Here is a 24,572-nt window from a genome sequence, read left to right on the forward strand (position 1 = left end):
GAGGAAGGAGCGATAATAAAAGGTGAAATAATGTCTCTGTTTGATTCTGTTTCAGTCACAGGTTTGACTCCGTGATGTAAATCCTCCTGTTATTAAACATTCAGCGTTTCTTTCTGTTTCTGTCTGATCACATGGTCCTGATGAACGAATGAATAATAAACGAATGAGTTTGTTTCATGAGAAGCAGTTTATTATTTTACACATTTAAAACAGACACGAGTGAATATGAACTACACACAGCTGCTCTGCACAGCGCCACCTGCTGTTCGCTACTCGGACTGTAGTCTCGTCTCTGAAGCGGGGTCAGGCTGTGGGGGCGGGATCTCAGGCTGTGGGGGCGGGGTCTCAGGCTGTGGGGCGGGGTCTCAGGCTGTGGGGGAGGAGTCTCAGGCTGTGGGGGAGGAGTCTCAGGCTGTGGGGAGGAGTCTCAGGCTGTGGGGCGGGGTCTCAGGCTGTGGGGGAGGAGTCTCAGGCTGTGGGGGCAGGGTCTCAGGCTGTGGGGGCGGGGTCTCAGGCTGTGGGGCGGGGTCTCAGGCTGTGGGGCGGGCTCTCAGGCTGTGGGGCGGGCTCTCAGGCTGTGGGGGCAGGGTCTCAGGCTGTGGGGAGGAGTCTCAGGCTGTGGGGGAGGAGTCTCAGGCTGTGGGGCGGGGTCTCAGGCTGTGGGGAGGAGTCTCAGGTTGTGGGGAGGAGTCTCAGGCTGTGGGGCGGGGTCTCAGGCTGTGGGGCAGGATCTCAGGCTGTGGGGAGGAGTCTCAGGCTGTGGGGGAGGAGTCTCAGGCTGTGGGGGCGGGGTCTCAGGCTGTGGGGGCGGGGTCTCAGGCTGTGGGGGCGGAGTCTCAAGCTGTGGGGCGGGGTCTCAGGCTGTGGGGGCGGAGTCTCAGGCTGTGGGGGAGGAGTCTCAGGCTGTGGGGGAGGAGTCTCAGGCTGTGGGGGCGGGGTCTCAGGCTGTGGGGAGGAGTCTCAGGCTGTGGGGCGGAGTCTCAGGCTGGGGGGGCGGAGTCTCAGGCTGTGGGGGCGGAGTCTCAGGCTGTGGGGAGGAGTCTCAAGCTGTGGGGAGGAGTCTCAGGCTGTGGGGAGGAGTCTCAGGCTGTGGGGCGGAGTCTCAGGCTGTGGGGCGGGGTCTCGGGCTGTGGGGCGGAGTCTCAGGCTGTGGGGAGGAGTCTCAGGCTGTGGGGACGGGGTCTCAGGCTGTGGGGGCGGGGTCTCAGGCTGTGGGGAGGAGTCTCAGGCTGTGGGGCGGAGTCTCAGGCTGTGGGGCGGGCTCTCAGGCTGCGGGGGCGTGGCGTGCTGCGGCGTGGCGGTGGCGCCCCCTTCAGGCCTCGGTGGGAGACTCGTCGTCGTCTCCGATCACGCCCTTCAGGTAAACCCTCTTAAACTCCTCGAACACCATGTCGTCGCCGTCAGCGCTGCAGAAACACACGGAAACATCATCACGAGCCCGACGCCACCAGAGGAGGCGCCGAGGAGTCACTCAGAGGAAGGTTACGCCGCATTTACACCAGAGGAGGCGCCGAGGAGTCACTCAGAGGGAGGTTACGCCGCATTTATATATATATAAGAGACCAGAATTAAGCTCCAGGGGGTTCCTCCTTATGTTTTTATCTGTCAGTGTCACCGTATTTACTGTCAGTATCAATTTTTTGTCAATTTTTTTGGTCATTTTTTGGTCATTTTTTATCAAATTTTTATCACATTTTTTGTCATTTTTTTATCAATTTTTTATCACATTTTTCAATTTTTTGTCAATTTTTTGTCATTTTTTTGTCCATTTTTTGTCATTTTTTTTGTCACATTTTATCACATTTTAGTCATTTTTTAATCAAATTTTTGTCATTTTTTATCAATTTTTTGTCAAATTTTTATCACATTTTTTGTCATTTTTTTATCAATTTTTTATCACATTTTTCAATTTTTTGTCAATTTTTTGTCATTTTTTTGTCATTTTTTATCAATTTTTTGTCAAATTTTTATCAAATTTTTTGTCATTTTTTATCAATTTTTTATCATTTTGCAATTTTTTGTCAATTTTTTGTCATTTTTTTTGTCCATTTTTAACGCCGCATTTACACCAGAGGAGGCGCCGAGGAGTCACTCAGAGGGAAGTTACGCCGCATTTACACCAGAGGAGGCGCCGAGGAGTCACTCAGAGGGAAGTTACGCCGCATTTACACCAGAGGAGGCGCCGAGGAGTCACTCAGAGGAAGGTTACGCCGCATTTACACCAGAGGAGGCGCCGAGGAGTCACTCAGAGGGAAGTTACGCCGCATTTACACCAGAGGAGGCGCCGAGGAGTCACTCAGAAGGAAGTTACGCCGCATTTACACCAGAGGAGGCGCCGAGGAGTCACTCAGAGGGAAGTTACGCCGCATTTACACCAGAGGAGGCGCCGAGGAGTCACTCAGAGGGAAGTTACGCCGCATTTACACCAGAGGAGGCGCCGAGGAGTCACTCAGAGGAAGGTTACGCCGCATTTACACCAGAGGAGGCGCCGAGGAGTCACTCAGAGGAAGGTTTACACCAGAGGAATGACAGCGCGGACGCCTCGCAGCATGTGTTCCACTTTAAAGGGATATTTCACGATGTTTGACACAAGTTTACAGTCTTTTTTTCACACAATTCCATGTTTTCTATTTTCAACTGTGGATCATGTGTTCACACGTGTGTCCTTCATGAACCTCTTAACTCCCGCCTGAACCCGCCTGAGAGGAGCTTTTTATCACGTCACATTTTTTTGTCATTTTTTATCAATTTTTTGTCAAAATTTTATCAAATTTTTTTGTCATTTTTTATCAATTTTTTGTCAAATTTTGTCATTTTTTATCAATTTTTTGTCAAATTTTTATCACAATTTTTTGTCATTTTTTATCAATTTTTTATTAAATTTTGCAAATTTTTTATCAATTTTTTATTAAATTTTGCAAATTTTTTGTCAATTTTTTGTCATTTTTTTATCCAATTTTTGTCATTTTTTATCAATTTTTTATCACATTTTGCAATTTTTTTGTCAATTTTTTGTCATTTTTTTATCCAATTTTTGTCATTTTTTATCAATTTTTTGTCAAATTTGTATCACATTGTTTTGTCATTTTTTATCAATTTTTTGTCAATTTTTTATCACATTTTGCAATTTTTTTGTCAATTTTTTGTCAAATTTTTATCACATTTTTTTTGTCATTTTTTATCAATTTTTTGTCAAATTTTGTCATTTTTTATCAATTTTTTGTCAAATTTGTATCACATTTTTTGTCATTTTTTATCAATTTTTTGTCAAATTTTTTATCACATTTTGCAATTTTTTTGTCACTTTTTATCAATTTTTTGTCAAATTTTGTCATTTTTTATCGCCGAGGAGTCACTCAGAGGAAGGTTACGCCGCATTTACACCAGAGGAGGCGCCGAGGAGTCACTCAGAGGGAGGTTACGCCGCATTTACACCAGAGGAGGCGCCGAGGAGTCACTCAGAGGGAAGTTACGCCGCATTTACACCAGAGGAGGCGCCGAGGAGTCACTCAGAGGAAGGTTACGCCGCATTTACACCAGAGGAGGCGCCGAGGAGTCACTCAGAGGGAGGTTACGCCGCATTTATATATATATAAGAGACCAGAATTAAGCTCCAGGGGGTTCCTCCTTATGTTTTTATCTGTCAGTGTCACCGTATTTACTGTCAGTATCAATTTTTTGTCAATTTTTTTGGTCATTTTTTGGTCATTTTTTATCAATTTTTTGTCAAATTTTTATCACATTTTTTGTCATTTTTTTATCAATTTTTTATCACATTTTTCAATTTTTTGTCAATTTTTTGTCATTTTTTTGTCCATTTTTTGTCATTTTTTTTGTCACATTTTATCACATTTTAGTCATTTTTTAATCAAATTTTTGTCATTTTTTATCAATTTTTTGTCAAATTTTTATCACATTTTTTGTCATTTTTTTATCAATTTTTTATCACATTTTTCAATTTTTTGTCAATTTTTTGTCATTTTTTTGTCATTTTTTATCAATTTTTTGTCAAATTTTTATCAAATTTTTTGTCATTTTTTATCAATTTTTTATCATTTTGCAATTTTTTGTCAATTTTTTGTCATTTTTTTTGTCCATTTTTAACGCCGCATTTACACCAGAGGAGGCGCCGAGGAGTCACTCAGAGGGAAGTTACGCCGCATTTACACCAGAGGAGGCGCCGAGGAGTCACTCAGAGGGAAGTTACGCCGCATTTACACCAGAGGAGGCGCCGAGGAGTCACTCAGAGGAAGGTTACGCCGCATTTACACCAGAGGAGGCGCCGAGGAGTCACTCAGAGGGAAGTTACGCCGCATTTACACCAGAGGAGGCGCCGAGGAGTCACTCAGAAGGAAGTTACGCCGCATTTACACCAGAGGAGGCGCCGAGGAGTCACTCAGAGGGAAGTTACGCCGCATTTACACCAGAGGAGGCGCCGAGGAGTCACTCAGAGGGAAGTTACGCCGCATTTACACCAGAGGAGGCGCCGAGGAGTCACTCAGAGGAAGGTTACGCCGCATTTACACCAGAGGAGGCGCCGAGGAGTCACTCAGAGGAAGGTTTACACCAGAGGAATGACAGCGCGGACGCCTCGCAGCATGTGTTCCACTTTAAAGGGATATTTCACGATGTTTGACACAAGTTTACAGTCTTTTTTTCACACAATTCCATGTTTTCTATTTTCAACTGTGGATCATGTGTTCACACGTGTGTCCTTCATGAACCTCTTAACTCCCGCCTGAACCCGCCTGAGAGGAGCTTTTTATCACGTCACATTTTTTTGTCATTTTTTATCAATTTTTTGTCAAAATTTTATCAAATTTTTTTGTCATTTTTTATCAATTTTTTGTCAAATTTTGTCATTTTTTATCAATTTTTTGTCAAATTTTTATCACAATTTTTTGTCATTTTTTATCAATTTTTTATTAAATTTTGCAAATTTTTTATCAATTTTTTATTAAATTTTGCAAATTTTTTGTCAATTTTTTGTCATTTTTTTATCCAATTTTTGTCATTTTTTATCAATTTTTTATCACATTTTGCAATTTTTTTGTCAATTTTTTGTCATTTTTTTATCCAATTTTTGTCATTTTTTATCAATTTTTTGTCAAATTTGTATCACATTGTTTTGTCATTTTTTATCAATTTTTTGTCAATTTTTTATCACATTTTGCAATTTTTTTGTCAATTTTTTGTCAAATTTTTATCACATTTTTTTTGTCATTTTTTATCAATTTTTTGTCAAATTTTGTCATTTTTTATCAATTTTTTGTCAAATTTGTATCACATTTTTTGTCATTTTTTATCAATTTTTTGTCAAATTTTTTATCACATTTTGCAATTTTTTTGTCACTTTTTATCAATTTTTTGTCAAATTTTGTCATTTTTTATCGCCGAGGAGTCACTCAGAGGAAGGTTACGCCGCATTTACACCAGAGGAGGCGCCGAGGAGTCACTCAGAGGGAGGTTACGCCGCATTTACACCAGAGGAGGCGCCGAGGAGTCACTCAGAGGGAAGTTACGCCGCATTTACACCAGAGGAGGCGCCGAGGAGTCACTCAGAGGGAAGGTTACGCCGCATTTACACCAGAGGAGGCGCCGAGGAGTCACTCAGAGGGAAGTTACGCCGCATTTACACCAGAGGAGGCGCCGAGGAGTCACTCAGAGGGAAGGTTACGCCGCATTTACACCAGAGGAGGCGCCGAGGAGTCACTCAGAGGGAAGGTTACGCCGCATTTACACCAGAGGAGGCGCCGAGGAGTCACTCAGAGGAAAGTTATCTGATGGAAAATAGTCCCTCAAAATATTCCAGACATGTATATGGTTAGTCTGGTGTTATCAGTGATTTGCCTCAGGTGCTCTGTGGAGCGGGTCACACTGTTTTTAATGCAGGCTAGCTGATACCATAGACATGCACTAGCCTAGCACTAGCCTAGCTCCACGAAACTCTTCAAATACAAGAACTGCATGAATTACACATACTCCTGGTGTTTGTGACGATGAACAGTTGATGGAGGTGAAGAACAGACAGAAGAATCTGCAGCAGACGCTCAGTCACTACAAGGTTAAAGTGCACTACAATAATAGTGCCGTCATTTATCGCTAATGCTAAACGTCTACAACGTGTAAACTCTGCAGCAGCAAACAGCCGTGTCGATGCATCAGCTCAGATCTTCATTTCTTCACAGGTTTGAGGTGTTTGCAGTTAAAGTGTTTAATAAACGTATAGTGAGACGCAGTGTAGCTTTAGCTGCTCTGACATCGTATGTTCTACATTAAACCCGTTGTAGCGGACGTGCACGTTAACAGCTGTGGCTGAGTCTTCCTGTCAGAGAATAGATGCCACTTCCTTGTAAATGACAGATTTATTGTAGGATTTGGTGAGTGTGTGGTTTCTGCAAATGAACATACAGAATAATATAGTTATACTGTATATTACAGAGTACAGAAATGTGTTGTGCAAAACAAATTATATACTGTTATACACACTATTAAATAAGATACATCAGTATGTACTGACTTGTTCAATAGTATAGAATAACATAGTATAATCGCACTCATGAAATTAAGATTGACTATAAACAAAATTACTGCAAAGTACTAAATAAAATGCTCTGCAGTCACTGAAAGAAATGCAGGTAAATTACACTGCACTACCATTACAAGCCACAAGATGGCGCTCTGAGACCACAAATGGAAAAAATGGGTTACCTCAGGAACGTCTAGTAACCGTCATAGCCAATGTGTTGTTGTTGTGTTGTGTTGTTGTGTTGTCGTTGTTATGTTGTTATTGTGTTGTTGTTGTGTCGTTGTTGTTGTGTTGTTGTGTTGTTATTGTGTTGTTATTGTGTCGTTGTTGTGTTGTTATTGCGTCGTTGTTGTGTTGTTATTGTGTCGTTGTTGTGTTGTTATTGCGTCGTTGTTGTGTTGTTATTGTGTCGTTGTTGTGTTGTTATTGCGTCGTTGTTGTGTTGTTATTGTGTCGTTGTTGCGTCGTCATTGTGTTGTTGTTGTGTTGTTGTTGTGTCGTTGTTGTGTTGTCATTGTTATGTTGTTGTGTTGTTGTTGTGTCTGTGTTGTGTTGTTATTGTGTCGTTGTTGTGTTGTTATTGCGTCGTTGTTGTGTTGTTATTGTGTCGTTGTTGTGTTGTTATTGCGTCGTTGTTGTGTTGTTATTGTGTCGTTGTTGTGTTGTTATTGCGTCGTTGTTGTGTTGTTATTGTGTCGTTGTTGTGTTGTTATTGCGTCGTTGTTGTGTTGTTATTGTGTCGTTGTTGTGTTGTTATTGCGTCGTTGTTGTGTTGTTATTGTGTCGTTGTTGCGTCGTCATTGTGTTGTTGTTGTGTTGTTGTTGTGTCGTTGTTGTGTTGTCATTGTTATGTTGTTGTGTTGTTGTTGTGTCTGTGTTGTGTTGTTATTGTGTCGTTGTTGTGTTGTTGTCGTGACCTCTCGGCTCCAGAACGTCAGAAAACGACACCGACCTGTTTCAGACAAATCTCCGGCCGCTCTCGAGTCTTACCTTTCCTTAACTGCAGAGACAGAAAAACAGAGTGAGGAGGAAACAGAGTGAGGAGGAAACAGTGTGAGGAGGACACAGAGTGAGGAGGAAACAGAGTGAGGAGGACACAGAGTGAGGAGGAAACAGAGTGAGGAGGACACAGAGTGAGGAGGAAACAGAGTGAGGAGGAAACAGAGTGAGGAGGAAACAGAGTGAGGAGGACACAGAGTGAGGAGGAAACAGAGTGAGGAGGACACAGTGTGAGGAGGAAACAGAGTGAGGAGGAAACAGAGTGAGGAGGACACAGAGTGAGGAGGAAACAGAGTGAGGAGGACACAGTGTGAGGAGGAAACAGAGTGAGGAGGAAACAGAGTGAGGAGGACACAGAGTGAGGAGGAAACAGAGTGAGGAGGAAACAGAGTGAGGAGGACACAGAGTGAGGAGGAAACAGAGTGAGGAGGACACAGAGTGAGGAGGAAACAGAGTGAGGAGGAAACAGAGTGAGGAGGACACAGAGTGAGGAGGACACAGAGTGAGGAGGAAACAGAGTGAGGAGGACACAGAGTGAGGAGGACACAGAGTGAGGAGGAAACAGAGTGAGGAGGAAACAGAGTGAGGAGGAAACAGAGTGAGGAGGACACAGAGTGAGGAGGACACAGAGTGAGGAGGAAACAGAGTGAGGAGGAAACAGAGTGAGGAGGACACAGAGTGAGGAGGAAACAGAGTGAGGAGGACACAGAGTGAGGAGGACACAGAGTGAGGAGGACACAGAGTGAGGAGGAAACAGAGTGAGGAGGAAACAGAGTGAGGAGGAAACAGAGTGAGGAGGAAACAGAGTGAGGAGGAAACAGAGTGAGGAGGACACAGAGTGAGGAGGACACAGAGTGAGGAGGACACAGAGTGAGGAGGACACAGAGTGAGGAGGACACAGAGTGAGGAGGACACAGAGTGAGGAGGACACAGAGTGAAGAGGAAACAGAGTGAGGAGGAAACAGAGTGAGGAGGAAACAGAGTGAGGAGGAAACAGAGTGAGGAGGACACAGAGTGAGGAGGAAACAGAGTGAGGAGGAAACAGAGTGAGGAGGAAACAGAGTGAGGAGGACACAGAGTGAGGAGGACACAGAGTGAGGAGGAAACAGAGAGAGGAGGAAACAGAGTGAGGAGGAAACAGAGTGAGGAGGAAACAGTGAGGAGGAAACAGTGTGAGGAGGAAACAGAGTGAGGAGGAAACAGAGAGAGGAGGAAACAGAGTGAGGAGGAAACAGAGTGAGGAGGAAACAGAGTGAGGAGGACACAGAGTGAGGAGGAAACAGAGTGAGGAGGACACAGAGTGAGGAGGAAATAGAGTGAGGAGGAAACAGAGTGAGGAGGACAGTTTTCATTTGTTTTTTTTTAATTTGTTTTTTTCTAATTTTTTTTCTATTTTTTTTTTTTAATTTTTTTTTCAAATTTTTATTTAAAAAAAAAAAAAAATTCTAATGTTTAATTTTTGGATTTTTGTCACTTTTTTGCTGGATTTTTGTCATTTTTTTGCTGGATTTTTGTCTTTTTTTTAATGGATTTTTGTCTTTTTTTTAATGGATTTTTGTCTTTTTTTTAATGGATTTTTGTCATTTTTTGATGGATTTTTATCACCTTTTTGCCGGATTTTTGTCATTTTTTTGCTGGATTTTTGTCTTTTTTTTAATGGATTTTTGTCATTTATTTTATGGATTTTTGCCTTTTTTTAATGAATTTTTATCATTTTTTTTAATGGATTTTTGTCTTTTTTTTAACGGATTTCTGTCATTTTTTTGCTGGATTTTTTTTAAAGGCAACAAATAATCGTTTGAATAATCTTGATTTCAATCATGACAAAAATAATCAGGATTATTAGAGTGAGGAGGAAACAGAGTGAGGAGGAAACAGAGTGAGGAGGAAACAGAGTGAGGAGGAAACAGAGTGAGGAGGACACAGAGTGAGGAGGAAACAGAGTGAGGAGGAAACAGAGTGAGGAGGACACAGAGTGAGGAGGAAACAGAGTGAGGAGGAAACAGAGTGAGGAGGAAACAGAGTGAGGAGGAAACAGAGTGAGGAGGACACAGAGTGAGGAGGAAACAGAGTGAGGAGGAAACAGTGAGGAGGACACAGAGTGAGGAGGACACAGAGTGAGGAGGAAACAGAGTGAGGAGGAAACAGAGTGAGGAGGAAACACAGTGAGGAGGACACAGAGTGAGGAGGACACAGTGAGGAGGACACAGAGTGAGGAGGACACAGAGTGAGGAGGAAACAGAGTGAGGAGGAAACAGAGTGAGGAGGACACAGTGAGGAGGACACAGAGTGAGGAGGAAACAGAGTGAGGAGGACACAGAGTGAGGAGGACACAGAGTGAGGAGGACACAGAGTGAGGAGGACACAGAGTGAGGAGGAAACAGTGTGAGGAGGAAACAGTGTGAGGAGGACACAGAGTGAGGAGGAAACAGAGTGAGGAGGAAACAGAGTGAGGAGGAAACAGAGTGAGGAGGAAACACAGTGAGGAGGAAACAGAGTGAGGAGGAAACAGAGTGAGGAGGAAACAGAGTGAGGAGGACACAGTGTGAGGAGGACACAGAGTGAGGAGGAAACAGAGTGAGGAGGAAACAGAGTGAGGAGGAAACAGAGTGAGGAGGAAACAGAGTGAGGAGGACACAGAGTGAGGAGGAAACAGAGTGAGGAGGACACAGAGTGAGGAGGAAACAGAGTGAGGAGGAAACAGAGTGAGGAGGAAACAGAGTGAGGAGGAAACAGAGTGAGGAGGAAACAGAGTGAGGAGGAAACAGAGTGAGGAGGACACAGAGTGAGGAGGAAACAGAGTGAGGAGGAAACAGAGTGAGGAGGAAACAGAGTGAGGAGGAAACAGAGTGAGGAGGAAACAGAGTGAGGAGGACACAGAGTGAGGAGGAAACAGAGTGAGGAGGACACAGAGTGAGGAGGAAACAGAGTGAGGAGGACACAGAGTGAGGAGGAAACAGAGTGAGGAGGACACAGAGTGAGGAGGACACAGAGTGAGGAGGAAACAGAGTGAGGAGGAAACAGAGTGAGGAGGATACAGAGTAGGGCTGTGCAATTAATCGAAATTCGATTACGATTACAACAGTAAACAATTAAAAAATTAGCATAATCGCAATAAATCGATATTTTTTTTCAAATTTTTCTTTCAAAATTTTTTTTTCTATTTTTTTTTTCTAATTTAAAAAAAAAAAAATCAAATTTTTATTTTTTCAATTTTTTTAAAATATTTTTTTCATTTTTGGATTTTTGTCTTTTTTTTGCTGGATTTTTGTCTTTTTCTGCTGGATTTTTGTCACTTTTCTGCTGGATTTTTGTCTTTTTTTATGGATTTTTGTCACTTTTCTGCTGGATTTTTGTCTTTTTTTATGGATTTTTGTCACTTTTTTGCTGGATTTTTGTCACTTTTTTGCTGGATTTTTGTCTTTTTTTAATGGATTTTTTTTGCTTTTTTGCTGAATTTTTGTCTTTTTTTTAATGGATTTTTGTCTTTTTTTTTGCTGGATTTTTGTCTTTTTCTGCTGGATTTTTGTCTTTTTTTATGGATTTTTGTCACTTTTTTGCTGGATTTTTTTCATTTTTTAATGGATTTTTTTCACTTTTTTGCTGAATTTTTGTCTTTTTTTTAGTGGATTTTTGTCTTTTTTTAATGGATTTTTGTCTTTTTTTAATGGATTTTTGTCACTTTTTTGCTGAATTTTTGTCTTTTTTTAATGGATTTTTGTCTTTTTTTTATGGATTTTTGTCATTTTTTAATGGATTTTTGTCTTTTTTTAATGGATTTTTGTCTTTTTTTTTATGGATTTTTGTCATTTTTTAATGGATTTTTGTCTTTTTTTAATGGATTTTTGTCTTTTTTTTATGGATTTTTGTCACTTTTTTATGGATTTTTGTCTTTTTTTTAAAATGGATTTTTGTCACTTTTTTGCTGGATTTTTGTCTTTTTTTGATGGATTTTTTTTGCTTTTTTGCTGAATTTTTGTCTTTTTTTTAATGGATTTTTGTCTTTTTTTTTGCTGGATTTTTGTCTTTTTCTGCTGGATTTTTGTCTTTTTTTATGGATTTTTGTCACTTTTTTGCTGGATTTTTTTCATTTTTTAATGGATTTTTTTCACTTTTTTGCTGAATTTTTGTCTTTTTTTTAGTGGATTTTTGTCTTTTTTTAATGGATTTTTGTCTTTTTTTAATGGATTTTTGTCACTTTTTTGCTGAATTTTTGTCTTTTTTTAATGGATTTTTGTCTTTTTTTTATGGATTTTTGTCATTTTTTAATGGATTTTTGTCTTTTTTTAATGGATTTTTGTCTTTTTTTTTATGGATTTTTGTCATTTTTTAATGGATTTTTGTCTTTTTTTAATGGATTTTTGTCTTTTTTTTATGGATTTTTGTCACTTTTTTATGGATTTTTGTCTTTTTTTAAAATGGATTTTTGTCACTTTTTTGCTGGATTTTTGTCTTTTTTTGATGGATTTTTTTTAAAGGCAACAAATAATCGTTTGAATAATCGTGATTTCAATCATGAGAAAAATAATCGGGATTATTATTTTTTCAATAATCGAGCAGCCCTACACAGAGTGAGGAGGAAACAGAGTGAGGAGGACACAGAGTGAGGAGGAAACAGAGTGAGGAGGAAACAGTGTGAGGAGGACACAGAGTGAGGAGGACACAGAGTGAGGAGGACACAGAGTGAGGAGGACACAGAGTGAGGAGGACACAGAGTGAGGAGGAAACAGAGTGAGGAGGAAACAGAGTGAGGAGGACACAGAGTGAGGAGGACACAGAGTGAGGAGGACACACACCTGCGTCGGGTCGGGGGTGCATCAGTCTGAACGGCAGCTCCATAGAAACATCACTGAGGGAGAAACAAATATGAAACAAAGACGGACACGAGGAAAGAAGAAAAGGCTTTACCTGGATCCCACAGTCCTTTAGGGGGCGGAGCAAACAGAGACAGGAGTAAGTAATAAGGAATGAGAGACTAAAGCGCCCTCTAGTGGCAGACAGGTGACACTGACCCGGAGGCGATCATCCTCAGCACCACCTTGTAGGAGACCAGCATCCCCTGCACCTCCTTCAGCACCTCCTGCTTCACTCTGAGGAGGAGACGAGGATTATTGAAGGACTCACAACTACAGCAGCACTGGAAAACATCCCCCGTTTAGTAACTTTTTGTCATGTTTTTGTTGCTTTTTCATGACTTTTTTGTGGCTTTTTTGCCGTGTTTTCGTCACATTTTTGTCACTTTTTTTTTCATGTTATTGTTGTTTTTTCATCGCTTTTTTCATCGCTTTGTCGTCACGTTTTCGTCATATTTTGTTGTGTTTTCCGGCACATTTTTGTTTTTTGTTGTTTTTCTTTTAACCCCTTAACTCCCACCTGAACCGAGCACATTTTCTCCAGTTTGGCTTTACCCCAATCCAAAAGCTTCTGGAAAAAAGCTGTGAAAATAGCGACGGAACTCAGACGAAAACAATGATGGAAATGTGACAAAAAAGTGACGAAAAATTGATGAAGAAATGACCAAAAAATTACAAAAGTGTGACAAATATTTGATAAAAATGTGACCAAAAAATGACCAAAAAATGATGTGCAGAAGTCCCGCCCCCTTTTCCTTTTCGTGAAACATTTGCCTTCAGAAGTTTCCTGATGATTTCTGAATGATCACATGTTCTGTTAGAGACTATTGTGGAGCAGAAGCATCATGAAGGGTTGGGATTGATCTCACAGTCTCATGGTCGGACAGGAAACAGCCAATCAGAACTTCCTGTGTACAGTCTATAAAAACGGAATTCGGAGCAAAAAAACGTCCACAACGTTTCTGTGACAGAGGCTTAGGAGTCGTGATATATGTGACTTTGAAGTTGAAAAATTATGAATTTGATGCGAAACTCTGATAGAGACCAGCTTAGGACTCCAGCTATTTTAACAGTGGATGGGCGGGCCACTTACAAGCCACTTTAAAGCCACTTACAAGCCACTTTAAAGCCACTTACAAGCCACTTTAAAGCCACTTTCAAGCCACTTACAAGCCACTTTCAAGCCACTTTCAAGCCACTTACAAGCCACTTTAAAGCCACTTTCAAGCCACTTACAAGCCACTTTCAAGCCACTTTAAAGCCACTTACAAGCCACTTTCAAGCCACTTTAAAGCCACTTACAAGCCACTTTCAAGCCACTTTCAAGCCACTTTCAAGCCACTTTAAAGCCACTTTCAAGCCACTTACAAGCCACTTTCAAGCCACTTTCAAGCCACTTTAAAGCCACTTTCAAGCCACTTTAAAGCCACTTTCAAGCCACTTACAAGCCACTTTCAAGCCACTTTCAAGCCACTTTCAAGCCACTTACAAGCCACTTTAAAGCCACTTACAAGCCACTTTCAAGCCACTTTAAAGCCACTTACAAGCCACTTTCAAGCCACTTTAAAGCCACTTACAAGCCACTTTCAAGCCACTTTCAAGCCACTTTCAAGCCACTTTCAAGCCACTTTCAAGCCACTTTCAAGCCACTTACAAGCCACTTTAAAGCCACTTACAAGCCACTTTCAAGCCACTTTAAAGCCACTTACAAGCCACTTTCAAGCCACTTTAAAGCCACTTACAAGCCACTTTCAAGCCACTTTAAAGCCACTTTCAAGCCCCTTTCAAGCCACTTTAAAGCCACTTACAAGCCACTTACAAGCCACTTTAAAGCCACTTACAAGCCACTTTAAAGCCACTTTAAAGCCACTTTAAAGCCACTTTAAAGCCACTTTAAAGCCACTTACAAGCCACTTACAAGCCACTTTAAAGCCACTTACAAGCCACTTTAAAGCCACTTTAAAGCCACTTTAAAGCCACTTACAAGCCACTTTAAAGCCACTTTAAAGCCACTTACAAGCCACTTTCAAGCCACTTACAAGCCACTTTAAAGCCACTTTCAAGCCACTTTAAAGCCACTTTCAAGCCACTTTCAAGCCACTTTAAAGCCACTTTAAAGCCACTTACAAGCCACTTTCAAGCCACTTACAAGCCACTTTCAAGCCACTTACAAGCCACTTTCAAGCCACTTTAAAGCCACTTTCAAGCCCCTTTCAAGCCACTTTAAAGCCACTTACAAGCCACTTACAAGCCACTTTAAAGCCACTTACAAGCCACTTTAAAGCCACTTTAAAGCCACTTTAAAGCCACTTTAAAGCCACTTTAAAGCCACTTACAAGCCACTTACAAGCCACTTTAAAGCCACTTACAAGCCACTTTAAAGCCACTTTAAAGCCACTTTAAAGCCACTTACAAGCCACTTTAAAGCCACTTTAAAGCCACTTACAAGCCACTTTCAAGCCACTTACAAGCCACTTTAAAGCCACTTTCAAGCCACTTTAAAGCCACTTTCAAGCCACTTTCAAGCCACTTTAAAGCCACTTTAAAGCCACTTACAAGCCACTTTCAAGCCACTTACAAGCCACTTTCAAGCCACTTACAAGCCACTTTCAAGCCACTTTAAAGCCACTTTAAAGCCACTTTCAAGCCACTTTAAAGCCACTTCAAGGGCATTTTTGTCGATAGCGGCTGCATTTGCGCATCTTTAGGTCCAGCTCGGGAATGCGCACGAGCACCGGATTGAGTCCGTTCCAATCTAACAAAGTCTGTGAAAGATATAAGGCTTTGATTTTTGTTGAAAATGACCCCCGAGTTGCTGGCTTGTCATGACCACGCACAAATATATTTGATAAATGTAAATGATGAATTACAGCCACATGGCTCTGGGACATTTTAGGCTTTCGATTGAAGACTCGGGATCAGAAGTTCAAGAGGTACGATTTTGCAGGTTTGAGCCAAGATGGCCGACTTCCTGTAGCGTTTAGGGCGGGGCCATAATATATTTTTTTACATGTCCGACGTGGTCTATGTCCCTGGCCAATGTCAAGTTTGTACTATGACATTTTTTGCGACCGGGCTCTCATTGACTCATTGTAAACTGCCTGTTTTAGGGTGTGCTACGTGAATTCTTGCATTTTCGGTCTCTGGTATTGACTTTAGTTAGTCCCTCTGCGGGTCCGTTGCTCGGGCCTAATAATATAATAATAATAATGTAATAATATAATAATAATATGATAATAATATGATAATATGATAATAATATAATAATAATATGATAATAATATGCTAATAATATAATGCGTACATGGTGGACGAGGCCAGGTTGGTGTCCTCGTGCTTCAGGCGCCCGTCCAGGGCCAGCCCACGCCGCTCCTTATTGTAGGCGAGCAGCGGGTACAGGGTGTACTGCTGCTTCAGGGACGTCCCGGCAGGAACCGAGTCTCTACAACAGGAAGACCATCAGTCACTACACAGTCAGGGAAGAGGGTGAAGAGTGTGAAGAGTGTGAAGAGTGTGTGAAGAGTGTGTGAAGAGGGTGAAGAGGGAGTGGACTGAAGCTACAGTGACTCACGTCGTGTCCTCTTTGGCCACAGACTTGACGTATTTGTCGTTGGAGTAAAGCACCACGTTGGTCACCTGCTCCACTGTAACACACACATGTTAGACCCACAGGAAGGGCATCTGACTGAGTGGAAGGACATGTGACTGACCGGAGAGGCTGATGTCTTTGACGGCGCGGCCGGAGGAGTTGGTGATCTCCACGTCCACTGTGACCGGCTCTCCGTGATAAAACGTCTGACCAACAAAACAAAACACATTCAGAGAAACTTTCGTCTTTATAGGGTGAGTAAATCATCATAACTCTGGGGCCCCGGCTCAGGTTGGGAACCCCCTGCTTTGTATCGATCATATTCACTTCTTTATACAAACTGTTTCAGAGACGATTCTTAGAGTTCGTTGTTATATTTGTACATGTTCATACTGAGTGACCTCTGACCTCTTTGGGCAGCGACATTTTGACGTGCAGCGGTTTCTCCGACATCAGGAACTCGAAGGTCATCTCGGCGACGGGGGCGGGGCCTGCGGCGTCCGGACTGAACTGCACTTTCCGGATCGTCAGACGCACCGAGCTCCTGAACGCAGCACAGACACTGTTGTTAACACGGAGCTCCTGAACGCAGCACAGACTGTTATTAAAGAGGGGGTGTTCTGCTTTTGTCAGTCCCATAGCACCAGTCTATATCTCACTACAATGATGTAAATGCAGTAAATTAGAATAACTGCCTTGTATAAAATGAGACGAAAACAAAGATGGAAATGTGACAAAAATGTGACGAAAAAATGAGGAAAAGTTGAGGAAAAAATGACAAAATGTGACAAAAATGGGATAAAAATTGTACAAAAAATACACAAAATTGACAAAAATTTGACAAAAAATTGACAAAAAAATGACGAAAAATGACAAAAAATTGAGAAAAATTTGACAAAAAATACAAAAAAAAATACAAAAAAATGACAAAAAATGACAAAAAATGACAAAAAATTTGACAAAAAATGACAAAAAAATTTGACAAAAAATTGACAAAAAAAGACAAAAATTTGACGAAAATTTGACAAAAATTTGACAAAAAAATTGACAAAAAAATACAAAAAAATACACAAAATTTATAAAAATTACAAGAAATGACAAAAATGGAATATAAATTTTACAAAAAAAATACAAAAAATTGACAAAAAATGACAAATAAGACAAAAATGAGTTGAATGATGGAAAAAAAATCTGATGACGTGAGGAAAAAGATCCTCTCGGTTCAGGCGGGAGTTAAGAGGTTAAAGAGGGGGTGTTCTGCTTTAAAGAGGGGGTGTTCTGCTTTAAAGAGGGGGTGTTCTGCTTTAAAGAGGGGGTGTTCTGCTTTAAAGAGGGTGTGTTCTGCTTTAAAGAGGGGGTGTTCTGCTTTAAAGAGGGGGTGTTCTGCTTTAAAGAGGGTGTGTTCTGCTTTAAAGAGGGGGTGTTCTGCTTTAAAGAGGGGGTATTCTGCTTTTGTCAGTCCCATAGCTCCAGTCTATATCACACTACAATGATGACAAACCTTCTGCTGGTCTGTAAATGCAGTAAATTAGAATAACTGCCTTGTATAAAATGTCTCTCTCAAAATGGCTGTAGTGAATGTCTTGAAATAGGCCTCTGTCTCTTTAAGAACCTCTGAGCCTTTAGACACGCCCCCTCCACACGCTGTCTGTGGCATCAGTGGGGAGGGGGTTCTGCTGAGGAGCAGTGGTTGGTTACTCGGCTGGTGACCAAAGCTCGGAGGCGTCTCCAGGAGGTGGGGGCGTTCCTAGGAGGACTCAGGCAAACCTATCCCTAAAATGGCCGCCATCAGAGTTTTTACAGATTACTCAGAAATACGTGAATGTGCCAAGGCAACACTTCAGCCATGTTTTTAATGAGGGAGTGACAGAATAACAGGATGGAAAGCTTGGAAACGTCCATTTTGCAAAAACCCCCCCTTTTAACACATATAGTTCCCCCTTTTAGACCCCGCCCCCACAGTCTGCGTGTTTAAGAGACTCACTGCTTCTCCACTTTGTCGTCCTGCTGGTCGGCGCAGAACGCTCGCACCTCGAACTCCACGGCACATTTCTGAAACAGAGCAGCTTCGTCAGCAGGAGCCTCAGTGTGGGTCAGGGGTCAGGGGTCAGGGGTCGGCTTACCTTCCCCTCGTCACTGGGTCCAGGCTGCAGCGCCACGGAGCACGGCAGGTTATCAGGAAACTGAGCAGAGGAGGAGAAGAGGGTTAGTGAGAGGAGGAGGTGAAGAAGAAGAAGATCTTTATTTATACAGCGCCTTTTCACAGACATATAGTCACAAAGCGCTTTACATGAGACACTTTTACATTCACTCCACACTCAGTTTCCCCTGGGGGAGACTGTCAGAAGCGCTTTCACGACTACACACGTCTGCGCCAACGGACCCTCTGACACCACCATACATTCACTCACACACATCATTCATCCTGGCCTATTGTGCATGTTTTTAGTGGTAGGGGAAACCGGAGCGCCCGGAGGAAACCTACGCAGACACGGAGAACATACAAACTCCACACAGAAAGGCCCCGTCCACACTGCAAAAAGTAAACATCAAGCATTGGCTTAAATGACTTGAATTGAGGAAATGTTTCTTGTTTTGAGCGGTTTTCACTCAATTACACTTTTTTCCTGATCTAACCACGTTTGCTTTGCTTGTTTGAGGACGTTTCAGACCAGTTCTAGGGTAAATCTCGCTTGAAATAAGAAAGTAAAATTGCCAATGAGATCAGACCAATGTTCTTACTCCATTGGGAAAGAAAATGACCTGAAATGAGGACGAAATGTATCGAAACGAGTCAGAAACATCTCAGAACAAGTGAAATAATCCAGGACAAATGCCCAACAACTTCTTAACTTTTTGTCATTTTTTGTATTTTTTTGTCATTTTTTCGTCCATTTTTTAATCAAATTTTTGTCATTTTTTTGTCAGATTTTTGTCATTTTTTTGTCATTTTTTGTATTTATTTTTCTTCAGTTTTTTGTCATTTTTTGTATTTTTTTTTTCAGTTTTTTGTAATTTTTTTGTCATTTTTTAATCAAATTTTTGTCATTTTTTGTCATTTTTTCGTCCATTTTTTAATCAATTTTTTGTCATTTTTTTGTCTTTTTTTTTTTTCAGTTTTTTGTCATTTTTTCGTCATTTTTTAATTAAATTTTTGTCATTTTTTTTATCAGATTTTTTGTCATTTTTTTGTCATTTTATTTATTTTTTTGTCAGTTTTTTGTCATTTTCTAATCAATTTTTTGTCTTTTTTTTTCATTTTTTTTGGTCATATTTTTGTCATTTTTTGTCAAATTTCAATGACTTGAATTGAGGAAATGTTTCTTGTTTTGAGCGGTTTTCACTCATTTAGACACTTTTCCTGATCGGACCGAGTTTGCTTTGCTTGTTTGAGGACATTTCAGACCAGTTCTAGGGTAAATCTCGCTTGAAATAAGAAAGTAAAACTGCCAATGAGATAAGACCAATTTTCTTTCCCCATTGGCAAAGAAAATGACCTGAAATAAGGACGAAATGTATCCAAACGAGTGAGAAACATCTCAGAACAAGTGAAATAATCCAGGACAAATGCCCAACAACTTCTTAACTTTTGGTCATTTTTTTGTATTTTTTTTGTCAAATTTTCATCACATTTTTGTCATTTTTTCTATTTTTTTTTTTCATTGTTTTGTCATTTTTTTGGTCATATTTATGTTATTTTTTGTATTTTTTTGGGTCAGTTTTTTGTCATTTTTTCATCACATTTTTGTCATTTTTTGTATTTTTTTTGTTCATTTTTTTTTTATTTTTTTTGTCATTTTTTGTATTTTTTTTGGTCAGTTTTTGGTCATTTTTTCATAAAATTTTCATCACATTTTTGTCATTTTTTTGTATTTTTTTGTCACATTTTTGTCATTTTTTTGTATTTTTTTGTCATTTTTTTGTCATTTTTTTGTCATTTTTTTGTCATTTTTTTGTCATATTTTTGTCAAATTTCAATGACTTGAACTGAGGAAATGTTTCTTGTTTTGAGCGGTTTTCACTCATTTAGACACTTTTCCTGATCGGACCGAGTTTGCTTTGCTTGTTTGAGGACATTTCAGACCAGTTCTAGGGTAAATCTCGCTTGAAATAAGAAAGTAAAATCACCAATGAGACAAGACCAATGTTCTTACTCCATTGGCAAAGAAAATGACCTGAAATAAGGACGAAATGCATCGAAACGAGTGAGAAACGTCTCAGGACAAGTGAAATAATCTGGGTCTGAAGCCCGACAACATCTTTCCTCATCAAAACATCTCAAATTTGGATTATTATGCTCAAATTGAGACTTTTATACTGATCTAGTAAATTACTTTTTGCAGTGCAGGCGGGAATCGAACCCGGGACCTTCTAGCTGTGAAGCGAGAGCGCTAACCACTGCGCTACCGTGAGTGAGAGGAGGAGGAAGTGAGAGGAGGAGGAGCTGCGTTACCTCGAAGAAGAAGGGGAAGGCGTACTGGCCCAGTTTGCGCAGCAGTCGGTCCTGGGGGGGGTTGTGGGCCTTTCGCTCCTGCAGCTCAGGGTAAACCTGCCGCGTCGTCACGAACAGGTCCCGCCTGAAGGCCACGCCCATCACGTCCATGTCCTGGCGCCCGTACCGGAACGTGCACGACAGCATCACGTACACTGCACACACACGCACACACACACGCACACACACACACACACACACACACACACACACACTTTTCATTTGTTTGTGACAGTTTGTGTGTGGGGGTTCCCCTGTACGGCCCCTGTACGCTGGGATCCGGCCCTGCTCTAAGGCCGACACCGACCCGCCTGTAATGCAGTTCTCACCGCGCTCTTCAGGGGGCGCTGTAGCTCCAGTCCTTTGATTCTTTAATAAACTTTAAGAATCTTCACTTTAATGCATCAAAGAAACAAACATTTGCTCCAGACTTTTCACTGCTTTGATTCAACGCCTGAGGCTGAACAGCTTCACTCAAATCAATAATAATAATATAATAATATTGTGACAAAGTGGGTTTGTCCCATCATGTGTTTTGTTTGTCTCGTTTGCAACAATAACCCTCAGATTCATGTATAAGTTCATAATTATATCACATTGTCCATTTAAAACTGTGTTTATTCATTTACTCAGACGTTTACCTGGACCACCTGGTGAGAGAGGAAGGGGCGTGGTCTGTGTCGGCCATTTTAAAATCTTAGGCTGGACCATGTTCGGGGGAAACCGGTTTCACTTTGCTTTGTGTTTCCTTTAGTGTGTGATTTTTGATTTGTGTTCTGTCTTTGTTTTGATTTGAACACTTATGTAAATGTTAATAGTTGGGTTCCGTTGTCGGGTAAAGGATCTGTGACCGAGGAGGAAACTGCCGTGGGACAGAGTGTCTGCGGGACAAGGTTCTACAACACTGCTGTGGGACGGGTCTGAGTCGCAGAGTCTGTGGAACTAACTTCAGGTTCAGAGTGAGCCGGTGTGAAGGGCTCCGAGGGGGGGTTGAAGAAGGGACAGTTTCTCCTGTGCTTTGTTCTGTACAAGCAAAAGAACCTCCAATTGTTCTATTGTTCCGTGACTCTGTGGAGTAACGGTTTTAAGGGCGGCCATTTTGTCTGTGACATCTGTGTGTCAGAGAAGCTCCTTTAGCGAGAGCAGTAAATGTCTGGTAAAAGTCTGCCTACCCATTCTGCCCCCTAGTGGCCCCTCGTGGCCGGCTTCCTCACAAATATTAACATAATAATAATATAAAGTCTATATAAAGGCCGAGTCCACAGTCCAGTCTTTAAGCTTTGGTCAAGTCAGTCTCCCGTCCCACCTCCGGAGATTTTCTTTAACAGTGATTTTCTTTAATAGTGATTTTCTTTAACAGTGATTGTCTGTAATAGTGATTTTCTTTCACAGTGATTTTCTTTAACAGTGATTTTCTTTAATAGTGATTTTCTTTAACAGTGATTGTCTGTAATAGTGATTTTCTGTAATAGTGATTTTCTGTAATAGTGATTTTCTTTAATAGTGATTTCCTTTAACAGTGATTGTAATAGTGATTTTCTTGCTGTGAGTCGTACCTTTCTTCCCTTTGAGCTGCTGCGGGTCGACCACCACCACTCCATCTGAAACACAGACACTGATGACATTTTCCTAACATTTCCTAAAGTGTCGACTCAAATGAGAGTCAGCATCAAAAACCTCCCAGTTTATTAAAAAATAAATATAGTAAAAAACTCAAAATCCACTGTTCCAAATGATTCTGCAGCTCATCGTTTCAGTGAGCAGTTCAGGGGAGGCCGGAAACTGCAGCCTCTGGAGGGGCCGACACCTTCATGTTCAGAGACTCCAGAGGACGAGGACGTGGGAACCCAGGGTGCTGAGGGCGCTACAGCACCCCCTGGTGGATCGTCTATGCACTACAAGCAATATTAACCTCTTAACTCCCGCCTGAACTGAGAGCGTTTTCTCCAGTTCAGCTTTACCCAAATCCTGTAGGCCAGTGTAACGCCTCATTTGAAAGACCTACAAAACTCATCTAAATGGATCTTTTTCCTCACGTCATCAGATTTTTTTTTTAATTTTTTTGAGGGGGGTTTTCAACTCGTTTATGTAAATTTATTGTAATATTTTTTTGTTTTTTTTGTCATTTTTTGTCTTTTTGTCAATTTTTGGGTCCATTTAAAAAAAAAAGTGTCATTTTTTATAATTTTTTTGTCAATTTTTTTTAAATTATTTTTTTGTCAATTTTTTGTCTTTTTTAGTTTTTTTTTATCTTTTTTTTTTAAATGTCATTGTTTATCATTTCATATTCAACTCGTTTTTGTAAATTTACTGTAATTTTTTTATGTCATTTTTTTGGACAAATTTTTTTGTCTTTTTTTGGTCATTTTTTGGTACATTTAAAAAAAAAATGTCATTTTTTTTTTTTTAAATTTGTAATTTTTTTGTCTTTTATTGACATTTTTTTTTGTCTTTTTTTTGGCCATTTAAAAAAAATAAAAATCTTTTTTTTTATCATTTTTTGTCATTTTTTTTGTTTTTTGTCATTTTTTGATGATTTTTTTTTCAATTTTTTTTCTTCTTTTTTTCCATTTTTTGTATTTTTTTTTCATTTCCATCATTGTTTTCGTCTCAGTTTTGTCGCTATTTCCACAGCTTTTTTCCAGAAGCTTTTGGATTGGGGTAAAGCCAAACTGGAGAAAATGTGCTCGGTTCAGGTGGGAGTTAAGGGGTTAAATAAATAGGAAATAAGCAAAGAAATAGCGTTTTTGGGGGGTGGCAATCTTGTCTCTCAGCACCCCCTAGCCAAAATATCTTCCCACGGCCCTGCCAGAGGAACCAGCAGTTTTGTAGCAGCTGTTCTCTTAATCTGATGTATTTGTCTGGTAGAAACCGTCCTCATTGTGCCTTTATCTTATATATTGAAATATCGAAGGTTTTCATACCTAGACCAAGACATTCAACTATTTCACGCTTTTCATTAAATTGATCAGAGACTCACCGACCGGGTCCACGGAGTCGCAGCGATCCACGAAGTCCCGGCGCGGCAGGTACACGCTCAGCTGCACAGAGGAAAAGTACTCCAGTATTAAGTACTTCAGCTCAACAGTAAAAGTATCGATATAAAAGGAAGTCGTAGTTTGGACTTTTTGGATTTAAAGTCACTCACAGATTTGTCGCGGGAAGTTTTCTTGAAGACGATTCGTTTGGGACTCATGATGTCACTGTGAGGTCACTGTGAGGTCACTGTGAGGTCACTCTGAGGTCACTGTGAGGTCACTGAGAGGTCACTGTGAGGTCACTCTGAGGTCACTGTGAGGTCACTTCCTGCGGCACAAACATTCAGATTAAAGACTTTTTTTGTGGTTTGACTTTTGCAGTGAGTCTCACAGACGAGACTTTGTAGAGAGTTCATAGTTTGTGATGAAGCTGATGTTTCAGGGGCCCAAGGCCGTGGGAACCCAGGGTGCTGAGGGCGCTGCAGCAGCCCCTGGTGGATAGTTTGTGAACTGCAGGCAACATTAACCCCTTAACTCCCACCTGAACCGAGCACATTTTCTCCAGCTTTACCCCAATCCAAAAGCGTCTGGAAAAAAGGTGTGAAAATAGCGACAAAACTGAGACAAAAACAAGGATGAAAATGTGAAGAAAAATTTACTAAAAATTACAAAAATTTGACAAAAAAGTGAGGAAAAAAAGGACGAAAAAGTGATATGAAATTGACAAAAAAATGCGAATAATTTGTCGAGAAAGTGACAAAAAATGGACAAAAAAGTGAGAAAAAATTGACAAAAAAGTCCCGAAAATGTGACAAAAATGAGTCGACTGCCCAACAAAAAAAGTGATGAAAAAAAATCTGACGTGAGGAAAAAGATCCATTCAGTTTTGTAGGTCTTTCAAATGAGGCGTTACTCTGGCCTACAGGATTTGGGTAAAGCTGAACTGGAGAAAATGCTCTCAGTTCAGGCGGGAGTTAAGAGGTTAATAAATAGGATTTATGCACAGAAAAAGTATTTTGGGGGTAAATTTTGCCCCCTAACTAAAACATCTTCCCACGGCTCTGCAGGGGCCAGATGTTCCAGGGGCCAGATGTTCCAGGGGCCAGATGTTTCAGGGGCCAGATGTTCCAGG

At 40.8% G+C, this 24,572-nt stretch overlaps 1 protein-coding gene across 1 annotated transcript; it reads right to left on the reverse strand.

Moving 5' to 3' along the window:
• Nucleotides 1-1,312: 1,312 nt before the first annotated feature.
• Nucleotides 1,313-23,664, reverse strand: LOC306979067 (S-arrestin-like; the record flags this gene model as incomplete). Its single annotated transcript, XM_079577877.1, has 12 exons — nt 23,611-23,664; nt 23,443-23,503; nt 22,019-22,063; nt 20,424-20,617; nt 18,094-18,153; nt 17,955-18,022; nt 16,379-16,514; nt 16,092-16,176; nt 15,953-16,025; nt 15,686-15,823; nt 12,535-12,618; nt 1,313-1,406 (listed from the first exon to the last, which is right to left on the reverse strand). The coding sequence occupies exons 1-12, from the start codon at nt 23,656-23,658 to the stop codon at nt 1,313-1,315; spliced, it is 1,086 nt and encodes a 361-aa protein (XP_079434003.1). The 5' UTR covers nt 23,659-23,664.
• Between the last annotated feature and the right edge of the window lie 908 nt (nt 23,665-24,572).

Source organism: Gobius niger (assembly GCF_951799975.1).
Source record: "Gobius niger genome assembly, chromosome: 1".
NCBI classification, from domain to species: domain Eukaryota; kingdom Metazoa; phylum Chordata; class Actinopteri; order Gobiiformes; family Gobiidae; genus Gobius; species Gobius niger.